The sequence below is a fragment of the Macrotis lagotis genome, chromosome 6 (genome assembly GCF_037893015.1).
Source record: "Macrotis lagotis isolate mMagLag1 chromosome 6, bilby.v1.9.chrom.fasta, whole genome shotgun sequence".
In the NCBI taxonomy this organism is placed as follows: Eukaryota; Metazoa; Chordata; class Mammalia; order Peramelemorphia; family Peramelidae; genus Macrotis; species Macrotis lagotis.
The window spans coordinates 89,132,174-89,151,493 of NC_133663.1; the positions used below are offsets into that span (position 1 = coordinate 89,132,174).

The 19,320-nt window shown below is 35.4% G+C and overlaps 1 protein-coding gene across 1 annotated transcript in view; it reads left to right on the plus strand.

Annotated features, from left to right (window-relative positions):
- Positions 1-19,320, plus strand: part of MPP4 (MAGUK p55 scaffold protein 4) — a 40,783-nt gene that overhangs the window by 13,646 nt on the left and 7,817 nt on the right. Inside the window, exons 8-15 of the mRNA XM_074192746.1 lie at positions 2,918-2,989; positions 4,210-4,406; positions 8,194-8,262; positions 8,776-8,789; positions 11,399-11,437; positions 14,379-14,399; positions 14,834-14,848; positions 16,531-16,572. Of these exons, the coding sequence (XP_074048847.1) occupies positions 2,918-2,989; positions 4,210-4,406; positions 8,194-8,262; positions 8,776-8,789; positions 11,399-11,437; positions 14,379-14,399; positions 14,834-14,848; positions 16,531-16,572 (469 nt within the window). The remainder of the gene's footprint in view (positions 1-2,917; positions 2,990-4,209; positions 4,407-8,193; positions 8,263-8,775; positions 8,790-11,398; positions 11,438-14,378; positions 14,400-14,833; positions 14,849-16,530; positions 16,573-19,320) is intronic.

Sequence of the window (19,320 nt, forward strand, 5' to 3'; positions counted from 1 at the left end):
TACTGATAATTTAGCAAGGGGGTACAGTAGAGACAGAACTGGACTGGAGTTTGGAAAATCTTGAGTTCAACTTTGACCTCAGACACTAGCCAGTTATATGACCATCGGCAAATCATTTAAACCAGAAGTATCAAACTCAAATTGATAAAGGACCCCACATAAGTGTATTTGAAGTCTGCATGTTGACTTAATTTTAAAATGTGATGTTGTGTTTGTTGGATTTTTAATTTTTAAAAAATTTCCCAATTATATTTTAGTCTGACTCAAGTCTGCACACTGTTTGGTCTCCAGTTTGAGATTTCTGACTTAAAAAAAAATCCTTATCTGCCTCAGTTTCCTTGTCTGTCAAATGGAGATAATAATATCATCTGCCCCCAGGGTTGTTGTGAGGATCAAATGAGATAATGCATATAAAACTCTGCAAACTTTAAAATGCTTTCTGCATACAATGTTAAGAGTGGCATGATATATGAACTAGAACATAATGGTGACTTGTATGCCATAGAATTACTTAGAACAGTAAGAGAATAAATGATTTGCACATGGTTTGCTGGGTCATACAGTCTTTATGTGTCAGAGGAGACTAACTGGAGACTTAATGCTGACATCCTGAAAAATTAGTCAGTCAAAAGTCAAGTAACAGAAATACTAACTCTATAAAAGACTATTATTACTATGAAATCATACACCAAAATTTCTGGGATGCAAATAAAACAAATTCCAGAGGAAAATTATGTCATATATCTTAAGAACATACATAAACACAATAGAAAAAGAAAGAATTAATTAAATTTGCAATTTAAAAACTTAGAAAAACTACAAATAAACAAATTCAAAATAAATACAAGCGGACATTTTAAAGATCAGAAGAGGTATAATAAGTAAGAAAACAAAGACTTCTGAATTGAAAACAAAAACTAAAAGTTAGTTCTTTGAAAAGATTTTTTTAAATGATAAATCTAAACCAATATGATTAAAAAGGATAAAAATTCAACTTAATAAAAATATTCAGGGTGAAATAACAACATGGAAGAAATAAACAGAATTATTAAAAATTACTTTATGCAATTATATCACAACAATGAGAATTTACAAGAATGAATTATCTGCAGAACATAAAATATCCAAATTAACAGAACACTTAAACAGAAATTTTAATCCTAAAGGAACTACCAAGAAAAAGCCTTTAATCTAGAAGGACTTAAAGGAGAATTCTCTCAAACTTAAAAAAAATTAATGCATATATTACACAAATTATTCTCAAAAACTGAGAAAGAAATATTCTACTAAACTCATTTTTATGAAAAAATGTATTTAAAGGAAAGAATAATATAAAGAATAAAGAAAAAGTAATATAAAAAATAAAGAATAAAATAAAGAAAAAATAGATAATTATTATAACTAATATTTACCTAGGACTTTAAGGTATGCAAAATGCTTTTTATATTTTGTCTTGTTCACAACAGTTCTGTGACACAAATACTATAATTATCATCAATATTTTACAGATGGGAAAATTGTGGATGACAGAGGGTAAATGACTTGAGCAGGATCCCATAACTGATATTTTAAAATCAGGTTCTTCTTTATGTCTTTTATGAATCTATAAATCAATATCACAATGAATGTTGATTCAAAAATTGTTATTAAAATCCTATCAAAAATTTTAAAACTATAAAAATTTGTCCAACAATTAATTCATTATTAGATTGTACTTATACTAGCATTCAAAGCATAGTTCAGCATTAGGAAAACAATTATATTAACATATGAAATATATTAAAAATAAAAACACCACAAAACTTGTTATATCAATAGATGTAGGTAAAAGCTTTGATGAATTGTAGCATTCATTTATGATTAAAACTCTAAGATCCACAGGTATAGAACCTTTTCTTAATATAATAAATAGTATCTTTAAATCAAAGCATTAACCTTATATGAAGTGGGGAAACACTTCCTAGTATTGATATATATATATATATATATTTTTTTTTTCTGGTGACTTGTCCAAAGTCACACAGCTAGGTATTATTAAGTGTCTGAGGCCAAATTTGAACTCAAGTCCTCCTGACTCCAGGGCCAGTGCTCTATCCACTGCTCTACCTAGCTGCCCCCACAGTAATTATAGAAGTAAAGGAAGTAAACTTCCTTTCCCTGCTGTTATTTGCTAGCAATAGCAATTAATCAAGAGAAAGAAATTAGAGTTATAAAGATAGGCAAAGCAGAGTCTTTTATTTGCTTTTATATGCAATAGTTTACTTAGAAAATTCTAGGGAATCATCAGAGAAACTACTTGAAATAATTAGTAACTTCAGAAGAATAACAGTATACACAATAAACCCACAAAAAGCGAAGCATGTCTGTTTGGTAATAACAAAATCTAGAAGGTAATAATAGAAAGGAAAGTTCCATACTCATAATATATCTGAGGATCAGTCTAAAAAAGCACCCTCAAGATTCACATAGATGGAATTACATAAATAATACCCATACAGGTAAAGAGAATTTCAACAAAACAAAATGCTCCTTAAAAATTTAGGAACAACTTAAATAAATGGAGAGATATTCAGTATTTATAGCTTAGTCATATCAATATAATAAAAACAACAATAGTACTCAAGTTAATTTACATATTTGGTATCCTGCTGAACTACTTAAGGGTATATTTTGTAGAGTAAGACAAAGTAATAAAATTTATTTGGGGAGGAGCTGAAATTGTTGTGAGAGATCATGGAACTTGGGAAGTAAGGTCATTTTGGGACATTGACCAACAAGTGACAGAGATGAAGATCTTAGTTTGTTCTTCATTGACAGTTGTGAGTGATGTTGCCAGGCCAGGGGAATGCTCAGTTTTATTGACCTACAACCAATCAATTAGAATTCTATAATAATTTCTCTTCTTGAAATTTTCTAGGCTATGTCTGAAGGCACAATCATGTTCAAAGTGATCCCAGTTTCTGATCGCCCCATTAATAACCAGACAATGGTAAGAATTTTATGACTCATTTCTTCAAGTTAGATATGCCACAGTAAACATGGCATCCAATGCTAGTGGCCTTAGTTCCCTGGAGTACAGGGATTATTCTTTTTGCTCTTTGTAACTTCATCACCTAGGGTATAGCTTGGTGTGGAATGCCTTTTGAGCGGAATATGGCATATTTCTTACTCAGAGACTCATAGTATCAGATGCAAAATGAGAAAATGTAAACAAAAGAAGGAAGAACTCATCAAGGAAAGAGATTGAGAGCAATGTGCAATTTGGTGGAACAAACCATCTCCTAGCTGATGGGACTTGGGTATCAAAAAGCAGTGGAACAATTGTAGTAAGGATGGCATCATTGGAGATAGTAATCTTCTTGCTTCTGAATGCTCAGATACATTTAATTTGTGTATCAAAAACATAATCACCAACATTATGCTGTCATTTGAAATTATTATTAATAACCACATTAATAACCATCATCCTAATTTAGAATTGAATTAGAAATTATGAAGATATTATCCTGCTATGAGAAGCCTTCTGTGAGTTTATATTAGATATTGGATAATAGATATTAGAGGTAGATATTATGTATTAGAGAGTATGGATTCTATCCTAACAAGAATAGAGAATATATACTTTTTTGGTACTGTTTCTAAGGATTTGTTTTTACTCCCACTATAACCACAATGATAGATTTAGCCTAAAGATATTAAAAAAACAGATATAGTGAGGGTTTCTCAAGAGCTTTTAATAGTAAGAAGATCTGATTATTCATAACAGTTTCAAGGCTTGAATCTAGTGGAATCTTAATAGATTAGAGTTTGGTGCTTTTCTTGAAGACCTAAAAAAAAGGTACTTAAGAGGAAACAGGGACTAGGGCTTGCTTTCACAGCCGTATTATTTCCTGACAACCCTTTTGGGAGGAAATCAGAGATTTCTCCCTCCTTATGTCTCATGAGTTTAATTTAAAATTAGTGACCCCTTTTATGAGAATAAGAGTTTTTTTAAAAAAAGACAAAATGCTTCTTAAAAATTTAGGAGTAGAAAATAACTGGAAGAATATTCAGTATTTATGCCTGACTCATGTCAATATAATAAAAATGGATAAAATGAGTATGAAGAGGAGAATAGAGGCCTAAAAGAATTAGTTTATTCGTGTAGGTAAAGTTTATACCTTATAGATAAAGGTTCTTCTAATGTTGTAATTATATGCTTTTCACCAGGTTTATGTACGAACTATGGCCAAATATTGTCCCTGGGAGGATCCTATTATCCCTTGTGTAGATGCTGGTTTGCCATTCCAAAAGGGGGAGATCCTCCAGATTGTGGATAGGAATGACTCTCTCTGGTGGCAGGCCAGGAAGGTCTCGGATTTTGGTGCCTGTGCTGGTCTTATCCCTTCTAATCATCTTCTGAAGAGGTAAGGAAATCGATTACTTCTAACCTCTAACCTCCAGCCATACAAAGAGCTTTGTTTAGCTTTCTATTGTTTTTAAGATGGTAGAGAGAAGGAGAGTAGAGAGGAGAGGAGGGGAGGGGAGGGGAGGGGAAGGGAGGGGAGGATGGGGAAGAGGAAAAAAATTTGTTTTTAAAGAAAAATTTCACTTATTTTGAGTTTTACAATTCCCCCCCCATTCTTGCTTCCCTCCCCCCACCCCCACAGAAGGCATTCTATTAGTGTTTACATTGGTTCCATGTTATACACTGATCTCAGTTGAATGTGATGAGAGTGAAATCATATCCTTAAGGAAGAAAAATAAAGTATGAGATAGTAAAATTACATAATAATATAATGCTTTTTTTCCTAATTTGATGGTAATAGTCTTTGGTCTTTGTTCAAAGTCCATAATTCTTTCTCTGAATACAGATGGTATTCTCCATTGCAGATAACTCAAAATTGTCCCTGATTGTTGCACTGAAGGGATGAGCGAGTCCATCACGGTTGATTATCACCCCCCATGTTGCTGTTAGGGTGTACAGTGTTCTTCTGGTTCTGCTCATCTCACTCAGCATCAGTTCATGCAAATCCCTCCAGTCTTCCCTGGATTCCCATTCCTCCTGGTTTCTAATAGAACAATAGTATTCTATGACATACACACATATACATACATATATATATATATATATATACATATATATGTATATCACAGTTTGTTAAGCCATTCCCCAATTGAAGGGCATTCACTTAATTTACAATTTTTTGCCACTACGAACAGGGCTGCTATTAAATATTTTTGTACAAGTGATGTTTTTACCCTTTATTATCAGCTCTTCAGGGTATGGACCCAGTAGTGGTATTGCTGAGTGAAAGGGTATGCACAGTTTTGTTGCCCTTTGGGCATAATCCCAAATTGGGAGAGAAAAAAATTTAGAGAATATTTCTACCATAGATCTAATTTTTGGTTCTTGGTTTTGCAAGTTCAAAAACTCCACTTTATGGGTTCAACCTAATGATTAGATCCTAATTTACATAATCAGATTCACAAGTCTTGGAGAGACTGAGCTATTTCCAAGGTTGTCAGAGTCCATAAGTCTATCCCAAGGACACCTATATGTCCATTCATTGTCAAAAAATTTCTCCATCCTGAGCTCCCACCCTCCTGGGAACAGCAACAACCTTCCACCAGTTCGTGCATCCACATCTCCCTCCTCCATTTCGCTTTTTGGTCATTTGTATCATATTATCCCTTCACATACTGTGCTCATACTGTGATAAGAGACAAACTCCAGATGAGTCTCATTTATTTTATAATCTCTGTTCATATTCTAGAGAGATTTTACATGTATCTATAACACATTCGTTCTTGCATGGCATACTGTCAGCTAAATACATATTAGTGCAATGCATGAACCCTTCGGCAAAAAAAAGAAAGGGGGGTGTGTGTGTGTGTGTGTGTGTGTGTGTGTGTGTGTGTGTGTGTTTGTGTGTGTGTGTGTGTGTGTGTTTGTGTGTGTGTGTGTGTGTGTGTGTTGACTATCCTCTAGTCCAAGATAAATAAACAAATCTGGACCTAAGTATCTCACTTATGATCAAGTGTGAGAAAGATTTAATATTAAATGATTTTTAATTAATAGATAAATGAATGACAAATAAAGGACCAAATGAAAGGCCTCAGGTGAAAAAAACTTAATTTTCGTTTGCTAAATTCTTAACTGGTTTAAATAAACTCCACCTTTTTTCCTTAAAAAAAAACAACAAAACATTTTAATGCTAAAAAGCATCTTGTATGAAAGAGACTTCTTGATTTTGTTTTATCTCTGATTCAGCAGAAATGGCAGCACTATTTGCTTTCTTGGTTCTTGTCCTTTGTTATCAAAGAAGACCAAAAGACTAAAATGACATCACTATGTTTGAGACAAATTACAATGTGTCCAACTGTGACTGATCAGCCCAATATGAACTCAGAATGCTCTTCTACAGTTTGGACACAAATAGTCCATGTGAACACCTGGTGTGGGTATTCTAAAGATTACTTATGCATTCTTAGAGATTATTTGACATGGAGGTGATTATAGGATTAGAGTATTAGGCAAGAGACAAACAGAAGGATGCATAAAATCCTGATGTAACTTATGGCTATTCCTGAGTGCCAAGGTTTTGGAGGCATCTCAATAATAAATTTTCTGGTTCGATTTTTTAAAATTTTTACAAGGCAATGGGGTCAAATGAATTGCCCAAAGTCACACTGCTAGGTAATTATTAAATGTCTGTGGCTGGATTTGAACTCAAGTCCTTCCAACTCCAGGACTGGTGCTCTATCCACTGCACCACCTAGCTGCCCCTCTGGCTTGTTTTTTGAGATGCTTTCTATTACATTAGAAAGCAAAGAAGATAAGAAAAATTGCACTGTTTTATGGCTTTGAAAGGTCTTTTCATGCAATATGAGTATGGCAACCAAACTAAATTTCAGTTCTGTTTAGCACAGAATATTTCAAATTTAAACAGATCATGTTTCAGATGTTGTGATTTTTCTGTGCTATTGAAAAGAATTGGGGTTTGAAGGATCATGGCTTTATAAGATTATAAATTTAGAGCTACAAAAGACCTAAGAGGCCATCAAATACAACTCCCTCATTTGTAGATAAGGAAACTGAGGCAGAGAGGTTAAAAGATTGCCTAGGGTCACATAGCTTTTGAGGGTCTCTGTCATGATTAGAACTCAGACCCTCCTGACTTCAAGTCCTATGCCCTAACTTCTTTGCCATGTGTCTGGAGAAAATTGTGACTAGGGAAGGAAAATATTTTTGTGAATTTAAAATGAGTATTTCTCTTACTTCATGTTCAGGTACAATGTCAACATCAAACCATACAATGCACTTGGCACGATCATGAGACCCATCATAAGATTGCCTATGTTTTTCAGTTGTCTATTGTCCTTTTCAGTCCCTCTCCTCATTCCCTATCATTCAGGAGTATATCTTAATTTGTTCTGTAAGAGCTGACATTTTAGGTTGTTGGGGTGTTTAGAGAAAAAAATAAACTGTCACATTAACAGTTGGTTTGCTGTTCCAGTTGCTGGGTTATTAATCCCCCACCTGTGCAGTTAATCTTCCTAAGCCAAAAGCTGTAGATGTTGTTTTGGCCATTAGCAAATGGAACACTTGACTAAAAGGGCAAAAAAGTCCAGCAGAGAAGGGGTGGGGGGGTGTCCCACAGAATCAACCATGGTGGACATAGGTGTAATGTCTCTACCTAATTTCTAATATTCCTGCTTGTTTTAGTCAAACATGGAACTCATCTTCAAATAGTTTATATTCTCAGGTTTATCAAGCTGTGTTTTATTTAATTCATTTGTTTCTCATTCTTGCTTTAGCTAATCTCTGTGTCATGGTTCTACATTCATATACATATATATATACACCATATATTCATATACTCACACTATATACATATATAGTCTATCTTTTATCAAAGGCATTCAATTTGCAAAGAAATAGTGTTCAAAGCAGGCTAAGATTCTAAGAAGAAAGATTCACAAGGACTTTTATGGTAAAAGCACACTTACTATTTTCAGAGTTCAGGGAATTCTGATTGGTTTCATCCACCTGCAACCCACAGTGGTATAGTGGTGGATAATTTTCCTGAAATGAAATGATTTATAGGAAAATGAAATTTTAACTCAGGAAAACAAACCTCAACTCAAGAAGCAGTGATAAAAAAATAGAGTCAATTTGTTTCTCTCAGGGATGAATTTCTTTTTGCATAGGAAGCAGCGGGAATTCTGGTGGTCTCAACCTTTTCAGCCTCAGACCTACCTCAAATCAACCATAAGTAAGTGTGGAGTTCTCATCTTTGATACCAAGCAGTAGAATCATTAGTGTGCCTTTTGAGAGAAGTATTCTTACCCTTTCTTGGGACTGGCCTTACCCATAGATGAAGTAGATGGTTATCTATACATGAGTTTAGGAGTTACTGGAAAGTCTTTCCTTTCTCTTCCCTTTCCCCAAATAACTCATCAACATCTCAAAAATTAATTTCTTTGAGTTCTTAGGACAGTGGCTAAATTACTGGATCTGGAGTCAGGAAGATCTGAATTCAAATAAGACCTCAGACATTTAGTAGCTTGCTAAGTCACTTAAGCGCTATTTACCTCTGTTTTCCCAACTATGACAGCATCTTCTTCCCAGGGTTTTTGTAATAATAGAATTAGATATTGGTAAAACTCTTTGCAAATAATTTCTTTATTTTAAGGGTCTAATGCAATTGTGATATTAGATGTCTTGTTTCTTTTAATTTACTTATTTTTATTTTTTTAAATTACCTGCTTTGATCATTTGTGGCCAGTGAGCACTATGGAAGAAGGTAAGAAGTTGTCACTACCTGAAACCCAAAATTGAAATTTACTGTTTTGTTATTTCAATTCTATTCAAGTCAGTTCAGCCCTTTTGAGGGTAGGGACTATTTCATTTTGATCTTTCTAACCTAGCACAGTGCCTACTGGCATATAGTTTTATAAATGTTTATTGACTGTTTAACAGTTCTTCTGGCAAGGCTAGTCCAGAGTTGCTAAAGATCTTGGGAATTCATTTTCTTTCTTCCCCTTTCATGGGCTCTCTTTTTTGTCTTGCACTAGATAAAAACTCTTCCCTCTATAACAGTTCTTAGTTCCCTATCTTCCAAGGTAAGAAGAAATACAACTCCCATAATAAATGGACTTAAGCCTCCTGGCAAGAAAGTCAGTAATATGTCTTGCCAAAAGGATTCATAACTGATTGAATTGAACATTTTTTTAATTGATACCCACTCACCTCCTAGATCCCTGTTCCTAACAATGTGTGACTACTTTTTCTTTTGTAGGTTTTTGCAAGGCAATGGGGTTAAGTGGCTTGCCCAAGGCCACACAGCTAGGTAATTATTAAGTGTGAGGTCAAATTTGAACTCAGGTACTCCTGACTCCAGGGCCGGTGCTCTATCCACTGCGCCACCTAGCTGCCTCCGTGAAACTACTTTTAAGTCATAGAAAGACATCTGTGAAGTTAACAGGTCAAAGAGAACCCCAAAACAAGGGAAATAAACCACTAAGCATCAGTTAAATGAGGAATTTTTTTCAGCCCTTGACATTCTCTTTTCCTATTTGGTGAACTTATCAACAAGCTGTAAAATTCATAGGGCTTAGCAAAATCAATCCTGAGAAGCAAAAGTTCACTTATTATTCTGTTTCTCAAAAGTATGAGTTTAAAAATCATTCCTTTTCTCAAGGAACTTATATTCTGCTAGTTGCAGAGAATACGCTGTTGGCAAGGACATTGTTTTGGGGGACTGGGATGGGAACTGGACATGATGAGGGCTGGGCTCCTCACCATGGAAACCAGGAGGAACCCTTAATGTGTGGTACTTTGCTCTGGCCCATCACAGAATGTATGCTGAACAGTAGTCATTTCTCATTAAAATTCTGAATCAAGAGCCTCAGATCTGTGCCTGAATAGCATTCTGTTTGGACCTGGGGTTCCTGATGCCTTTGTGTCATTAACTCAGACCATGGGTAAGCATCATTTCACTATTGGGTGCCTTAGTTTCAGCCATTTGTAAAATGAGGCTGAAAGTGGATGTTTTCTTACTTCTGAAGCTATTGGAAGAGGTGATAAAATTACTAATATTGTGAAATTGTAATTGCAAAAATATAAATTAAGGATTTTTCCCTAACATCCACAATTTTTTTAATAATTCAGTAACTGCATTTAAATGAAATTAATTTCATTTATAAACTTATGTATTTTAGTTTATGAATTTAAAAGAATTATTCTGAGCAGGGGTTTATAGTCTTCACTAGCCTGCCAAAATGGGTCCAGGTCATAAAAAAGGTTAAGAAACCCTTCCCTTATTTTCACTGTATCTTCATGGAACAAGGCTGCATGGAATAAGGGCTGAAAGCAAGTAATTAGTATTTCCTAGAGCTTTATTTTATAAACACTCCAAATAATTATTACATAAACTTAATCTAGTTCAGCTAAGTAAATCAACCTTTTGACATTAAAGTGTCATTAATGAGAAGTCATCATATAGGAGAGTGGAAAACTTTCGAATCAGGAAAACCAGTTACTACAGACATTTAATACTTTGCATTAGCAAAGGGGGTGGATAGTACTTTTAGTCCTTTTTTTGGTACAGAAAACAACTGGGCTTAGAAGTTAAGAATAAGAATAATTAGTTTAAATCAGAAGCTACCAGATGGCAACCACATCCACCATCTGAACCTCTCCACAGCCAAGACTCTCCTTATTCTCCATCACTTCTACTGCCTCATTGTCTCACAGTATCCCAGTGTCTGTGCTGCCACCTATGTCAAGCTTAATTAAGGGTTCATGTCATATTTCTTGGCCCCGGGTATAATTTGTATCTTTGCCTTTGGCACAAAAAATTGCTATTTATGACACTGAGGAGAACCTGAATTCAAATCTTCTTCTGACACATTCTAGCTTTGTGATCAAGGGCAAGACACTTAACTTCCTATTGTGCCAGGTATAATAATAGTATAATAATAATATTATATAAATATATAATGTATAATTTGCATAACTATATATAAAAGTATATATTTGTATAATAGTATAAGTTGCAGACAATACAGTATTTTATTTTCCTCTCAAGAAGCCTAAAGTATTGACAATAAAGTTGCTATCATTAAATTTGAGTTTTAGGGTGGACTAGTTTTGCACAAACCAGGTGAAATCCAGAGGTAGCGAAGAATTGTGAATGGAACACTGGACTTGAAATCAGGAAGATCTGAGTTATAATCCTGCCTCAGACACTTACTAGCTGTATGATCCTGAGCAAGTCATTTACTTTCAGTTTGTTTCCTCATCTGTAAAATGAGGGGGCTGGACTCAGTGACTTGTAAGATCCTTTGTTGATGGTGTTATTTCAGTGCTTACAATTTCCAAATGACTTTCTTTTTTATGCTCTTTATATAGAGGATGACATAAGGATTGATGAGAAGTGTGTGGAAGAAGGTAAGATCTACTGCTAATTATGTAATTATAAGGATGATCTTCTCTCCAGAGCATGCAGAAAAGAATGCATACCATTTCTTGTGAGGCTTGAGGGAGGAAGGATCCCTGCTCATGTAGCCATACCCCAAGTTCAGGTCCTGCTAGACTCTGCTATCATGTAGGCTATCCTCCAGAGCAGCTGGACTGGTGTGCCCCTTCTGTTTCTGTACCACTATCGTCTGTGGGGCCTTCAAGGTTCCCAGTGTCTCCAGATCATCATGGCTTAGAGGTAGACAACTCGTTTTTTCCTCCTTATTTTCTTAGAGACAGAGATTAGGTTTCTCACAAAAGTCTTTCACCAACAGGTAAGGGAAATAAGTAAAACAAGTTTTGAAAGTACAGAATTAAAATACATACAGCTTGTCCCATAAGTCTTAGTGCTGCTTTTAAGCTTTACTAACTATTAAAACTGCATTTGAGACTGACGACATATAAAGTCAGGAAGATCTGAGTTCAAATTTGACTTCAGAGACTTACTAGATGGGTAACCCTGGATAAGTCATTAACTTTTGTCTGTCTCAGTTTTCTCAACTATAAAAAAGGGATTAATATTAGTATCTGTCTCAGAGGTTTGTTGTTAGAATGAAATGAAATAATTGTGAAGTGCTGAATACAATGACTGAAACATATACATGTCATATACATATTTCTTTCCTTCTTTCCTCCCTTCTTTCTATCCTGCCTGCCTTCCTTTTTTCTCTCTCTCCCTTTCTTCCTTTCTCCCTCCTTTCCTCCTTTCCTCTTTCCCTTTCTCCTTTACATCCTCCCTCCCTTCCTTCCATAATTTTGTCTTGCCTCCTTCCCCCCGTTCTTCCTCCCTCCATTTCTTCCTTATTTCCTTCCTTCCTCTCTTATTTTCTTTCTTCCTCCTTCACTTCTTTTCATCCTCCTTCCTTCCTTTTTCTCTCTCCCTCTCTCCCTCCCTCCCTCCCTCCCTCCCTTCCTTCCTTCCTTCCTTCCTTCCTTCCTTCCTTCCTTCCTTCCTTCCTTCCTTCCTTCCTTCCTTCCTTCCTTCCTTCCTTCCTTCCTTCCCTCCCTCCCTCCTTCCTTTTTAGCAACTAGATCTGACTTTGTCGAAAAAGAGGAACAGGTCTGTCCCAATCTCTAATCTCATCCACCCTGGTTCCTTCCTTCTTAGAAACAGAAGGAACTGATCCTTAAGTAGGGCAATGAAAACTGGTCCCATTATTGCATTAGGCCTATTCTCTAGGAAGTTATTGTATGGTTTCTAACATTTAGAACATTTTTTTAAGACTATGATATGTGGCAAGTGTTATGTGTGCTAACAACTTTCATTTGCATAATATGGAAGGTCTACCTAGAAAGGAAAACACAGACACATACACATTATTGGAAAAGGTATTTTGGCCCTATCAATTAATCTAGCCTTGATTTAATTGTGAGACTTATTGGGATGTAATTATGAAATTGTCATTGGGACATTGTTCACTACAACAAAATATTGACGATCCTAAAACTCCCTTAGGTTATTTTCACTTATAAAAGGAATATATTACAAATTCTAAAAATTCTATATTTGTATTGTATATATATATTGAATATATATGCTATATATTATATATTATATGTTATATCTAAAAATACTTTGTTTATATTGCTTGAGCATACTTTTTGGTTTCCCAAAATCATTTTTGAGAATTAGCAGTAAAGGTCAAAGATACTTTACCTGAGCTCTCATACCTCATTCATTTGTCCTTGCCCAGTCAAAACTAGGTTCTATTAGATCCAAGCTTCCATCTCCTAACCTCCACTCCTATCCCCCCAGCTCTAGGATCCCTCCTTACCTTCCTCATTCCCTTCCACTGTTATTACTCCTTTGCTTTTCATCTATTAAATTTTATCAAACTCTCTCTCTCACCCCATCCCAAACTTTAAACTTTGTCAGCTAATGTCCAAGATAAGTGAACTTATGTCCATTACAAAGAGTCACATCGACTCAGATTTACAATGGACCACTGTCCCTCTAGTCCAATCTGAAGCCCAACCAGAATCTTCTCTACAACCTTGCCAATAGTTAGTCATCCAGTTTTCATCAGAAGACCTCCAAGAAAAGAGGGGCCCACTAGCATTTGAAGCAATCCATACCTGTTAGGATAACTTTAATTACTAGCAAGTTGATCCTTACATCATACTTAACCAACTCTATCAACAAACTGAGTTTTGTCCTCAGAGACCAATCTTGCTTCTACATGATAACCTTCATGTCTTCTAGGCCAAATTGTCTCTCCTCCAAACTAAATTTCTCTAATTCCTCCAACTGATTCTTGGATGACACCCTATCCACCCTCTTCTGTATACTCTCTGTCAATATACTTACTCAAACATTAGGAACTGAACACAGTACTTCACGTGTAACTTTAGCATATAACTTCTCTTAACATAACACAAAACTGCCTTAGCTTTTTGACTGATCTATTGCATCATGAATGCACATAAAGTTTAAAATCCAGATCTCTTTGAGATGAGCTTCTGTCTAGCTAAGCCAATGCCATAATTCTTATAAAAATATGTCATGGGGCAGCTAGGTGGTATAGTGGATAAAGCACCGGCCCTGGAGTCAGGAGTACCTGAGTTCAAATCCTGTCTCAGACACTTAATAATTACCTAGCTGTGTGGACTTGGGCAAGCCACTTAACCCCGTTTGCCTTGCAAAACTAAAAATAAAAAAACTAAAAAAAAATGTCATAAAGTAGACATAGAGCTGAAGGTGCTCAGAAAGGAACAAAACCATGACTATAATAGTCAAGGAAGAGGCGGGGGAATAAGCATTGTGTCAAGGAAGAATAATTTGCTGACGTGTTTATGATAATACAATCTAAGTATGAGAAATCTTGTAATGATATATTCATATATCTTTCCCCTTTCCCTCTGAAAATCAAAGATGAAGAAACATTTGCATCTGGTAAGTAAAAAAGTAAACAATTTGCCTCTATTTTATTCATGTATTTCCTAAATTTTGTCATTCTTTAAGCTAGTTTCTAGGAAGATGATGCAATAAATGTTTAATTGTCTGAATTGTATAATAGTGAGTGATGAGTTTATAGAAGTAAATCTTACTTAAAGGAATGTCATGTTATTTCCAAATTTTCCATGATCATGTAATAATATATTTGCCCACTCAGCATGTTTAAATCCTTATGTTTAATATCAGTTGTCTATACTTTTCACTTGTGTGAAATACTGATGCAGTATTTTACATTAAATCACAATTTGAGACCAAATTGAAGAGAAAGGCCAAATGTTACACTGAAGGTTAGATCATTCCTTTGGATTTTGACATCACTGACTCAGATTTTAATTTTTAATGTCTGTTTCTGTTTTTATCTGAATTTCCAGAGGAACTCTCAGAAGGTAACTTAATTTCCTATTTATGCAAAAAAGAAGCATGTTTTGATTGTTAGTACCACAGCATAAATACTTGACTGGGTAGCTAGCTCATTTTAGATTTATAAAAAATAGATTATTAAATATCAAACTATGAAGAATATCTTTATAAAGGGATAAAAATCAGCTGAATAAATAAATATATTTCATATAGAGATACATCCCCTAAATACATATGGTCATATCCCCTTGTTTTTTTTTCCTTACTTGTTTCAGTTAAAAAGCATGTATTTGATCACTAGATAAGAAATAAAGATACACTTTGTTTTTACATTTAAAAAATTTAAAACAAAGATTAATTTTAACAGGTTGTTTGCTAATACAGTATATAGGAATAGGTTCTCTATTCCATTTTATAGTCCCACAAATAAATCGATGTGTACAAAACTGTAAGTAGGAAATTTTTCTCCTGGGACAAAAACCACTTGTCTGTTGGGGTTTGGAGGGAAGTGGAAACATTGAAAAGGGGAGTCACAGAGGCAGTCTGATGTGGATGGAGGATGGGGTTGGAAAGGGTTTGGCACCTGTTCCTAGTTCCCCAGTAGAGGTTAGAGAAAGTTTAGTTATAACCTATATCAAATTGCTTATTGTCTCAAGGAGGATAGAAAAAAGGAAAGGAGGGAGAGAATTTAGAAATGAAAATTTTAAAAAATGAATGATAAAATTTATTTTTGCATATATTGGTGAAAAAAATATTACTTAAAAGTAAGTTAGGCCCAGGAAAGGTTACTGCAGAGAACTTCAAAATTAAAGAACAGTGATTTTTATTACCATAGGGAAAGAGAGCCCTATTAGCCCTTTCCCACTGTTGGGACCCTGAGACAAAGCCCCCATCTTCCTATCCCTTACAGCTCTGTAAATGCATGATGAGGAAGATAGGAGGAAATTAATTTGAAAATTCCACTTTCCTAACATTTTTAGGATAGATGTTTCTCTGAGGCATCAAGCTGAAGTATTTATAGTACAAAGTGTGACTGCAGCTTACAGTGTATTTCTGAATCTGAAATTCTGAGCAGTTTTCTTTATCCCCATATCTGAAATAAAATTCTTTATCTTTTATCAACCTAGGACAATGAGAATCAGTTAGGAATAACAGAATAATCCTTGTTAATTTTTATTTTTTCACAGTGAGTTGCTTTTAAAATGCAAACAAACTTAAACAATCTATTACTATAATAAAAGGCTCACAACCACAAAACTTAAAAAACCAAATTTAGTAACATTTAAAAATTTAATTTCTGTTTTCAGATACCAGGTTATTAGGTTAAGCATGGAAAAGTGCACATAGACCTTGCACATTTTTATTATGACCTTTACAACTCTTTTTTTATAAATTGTTTATAATGCATTTTGACTCTTGAATATATTAAAGAAGATGAATTTTACATAAAGAGATCCAACATCTCTCTAATTTGTGCTAGTCACTTCAGAAATGTCTGCCTTACTGGAGTGATGATATCCAAAGTATTAAGGGCATTCCCAAGAAGGCTTCCATATAAAAACTCACCATTTATATCAGTTGTGCTCTGGCCAATCATTGAAATTAAGTCATTTGTAAATGTGGGGATAACTTCAGTGAGAAAAGTAACCACAATCCTTTCCCCTCCATTCCATTTTCTGCTGCGGACTATTCATTCATCATAACCTAGATGAAGAGGAATTTGCTGGATATGACCATCAGTTCTTTATAGGTAGGTTTTCTTTCCCGGTTTGGTTGGGCTCCTACCAACCCTGGCACACCCTACTCAATAATAGTTTTCCTTACAGACAGCTGCAAGCATTTCTTTTCTTAAATTACCTGAAGCCTTCTTCTTTTTGGCAAACTTCTGATTTTTCATTGTTTCAAATGTTTCCATTCCCAAGAGACATATTTGTATTTTATAAGCCAAACTATATCAAGTCAAAATTGCTCCTGGGGAAAATTCCACTGTGGGAGGAAGAGGTTGGTGATGATACTAGGGTACAAAAAAGAAATCTAAAAGAATAGGAGAGGATTGGGATGAGGGTAGGGAAAGGGTTTGTCTGTTCATGAGATGCTGGAGCTAGCACCCAGGGGTACTGGCATATTGTACCTCTGGAGGACCAGGAAGCAAGGTATGGAGACAGTAGTGGCCTCAAGTAAAAAGTTCACATATTACTGGGTATTAGGACCTTGGGGCAAAGCCTTGTTCTATGCTAGTTAATGAATTCCCTGTTGTTTCTTGAACAAGATACTCAACTTCCTGAATCTGGGCATTTTCACTGGCAGTCTTCTGTGCCTGGAATGCCCTCTCTCCTTATCTCAACTTCTTGGTTTTCTTGGTTTCCTTAAAAAAAAAAATCTTACCTTCTCGGAAGCCTTTCCTGATCCCCCTTAATTCTAGTAGCTTTTCCTGTATTGATTCCCTCCAATTTATCTTGGACACAGCTTGTTTGCATATTGTTTCCCTCAATGGATTGTAAGCTCCTTGAGAGCAAGGCACAGTCTTCTTTATCTTGTATCCCCAATCTTTAGCACTTAGTACCTAGCAAAAAATAGGAACTTATAAATGTTTATTGACTGACTAACTGCCCGACATTGTGCTAGGTAGTAGAGAGATAAAGACAAAAATGGAATAATCTTTGTCTTCAAAAGAGTCTTATACTCATGAGGCAATTTAGTCTTGGGAAATGACCAGGAGTTTAGGAGTTAGGAAATCAAGAATTTTGCACCTACAATAAATTTGCCACTAACTCTGTGTCTCTGTTTCTCAGATTACCCATCTGTTAAAGATGATAATAATGCCTTCCCCTCCCTAACTCACAGGAATATGAGATTAAAAAATTTTTAGGAACAATCAACAGATGTACTCCCAAAGGCTAGTATAGTTGGCATTTTTGTTCTATTTGTCTTCCCCATCCACATTGTCTAACTTTAGATATAATTGGCTATTAATTCCCTAGTTTGCCCTAAGGGGCATTAGGGTGAGGGAGAAGAGCAAGAAGTGATAAGGTTCTCTAATAGATTTCTATGCATGGATTTCTGCCAGACTTGTAAGTAGGACAAGATGATGGGGATTTTGCCCAAATTTAGAGGGTGCTGAAAGCATTTGTTTTTCATCAGCAGCATAGAAACAGCAGAATTTAACATATTCATTAGTGAAAAGAATCTGTTAAATAGAAAACTCCAGATGGTCCTTTTCTTTCTCACTCTTCTGTCCACCCCCACTTTCTGATTGGACTGTCCAAGTCAAGTCAACAACATATATGAAATGCTTACTATTTGCCAGGCTCTGTGATAGGCTCAAAGGAGACAAAAAAAGGCACATTTGGCTCACAAGAAGCTTTTAGTCTAATGCGGTAGACAACATGAAAACAACTGACTACAACTAAAATGCATAAAGGATTAATAGGAGATCATCTTAAAAGGAGGATATTAGGATTCCTGTAGAAGTGAGATTTCTAGCTAAAACTGAAGAAAACCAGGAGATGGAGATAAAGAGAGAGAAAATTCTAGTCATGGGGGACAAAGAGTGGAAATGTATGGAGTCAGGAAACAGGACATCTTGTCCAAGAAATAGCAAGGAGGCCTGTTTACTAGATCACAGAGTTCATAAAATATAAAGAGTTGGAAAGGTAGAAAGAGGTCAGGTTATGGAGGGCTTTAGAAGTGAAACTGAAAAAAAATGTTATACTTGATCATAGAAATAAAAGGGAATCTCTGGAGTTTATTGAATGAGCACAATATGAGCATAACTATACTTTAGGAAGAGCATTTTGATACCTAAGTGGAGGATGGACTGGAATGGGAAGATCCAAAGCTAGGAGACCACAGGGGTGAGGTGCTATTCCTGAAAGTAATAGAGAAGTTGGGAGGAGGGGATGGTTTAGGAGAAAGATGATGAGTTGAGTTTTGGACATATTAAGCTTAAGAAATCTATGGAACATGCAGTTTGAGATTTCTAATAGGCAGTTGCAGCTGAAATATTAAAGGTCAGGAAAGAGACTTAAGGATAGACAAAAATCTGAAAGTCATTAGCATAGAGATGATTATTGAATACATGGAATTGATGAGATCATCAAATGAATAGAAGTTGAGGAGGAGGAGGAGGAGGAGGAGGAAGAGGAGGAGGACCAAGGGCAGTTGAATGGTGCAGTAGATAGAGCACTAGTCCTGGAATCAGGAGGACCTGAATTCAAATCAGGAGGACCTTACACACTTGACACTTACTAGCTGTGTGACCTTGGGCAAGTCACTTAACTCTTGATTGCCCTGCATCCAGGGCCCTCTCCAGTCATCCTAATTCATATCTGGTCACTGGACCCAGATGACTTAGCACCCCCTCATTCAAATACAATTCACTTGCTTGTCATGACATCATCTTACTGTCATGGTCTTCTTCAAGAATAAAGGGCAACATCATCATCATCATCCAGGAAAGGAAACTAAGAAGGGGCAATCAGGCAAGTAGGAAAAAATC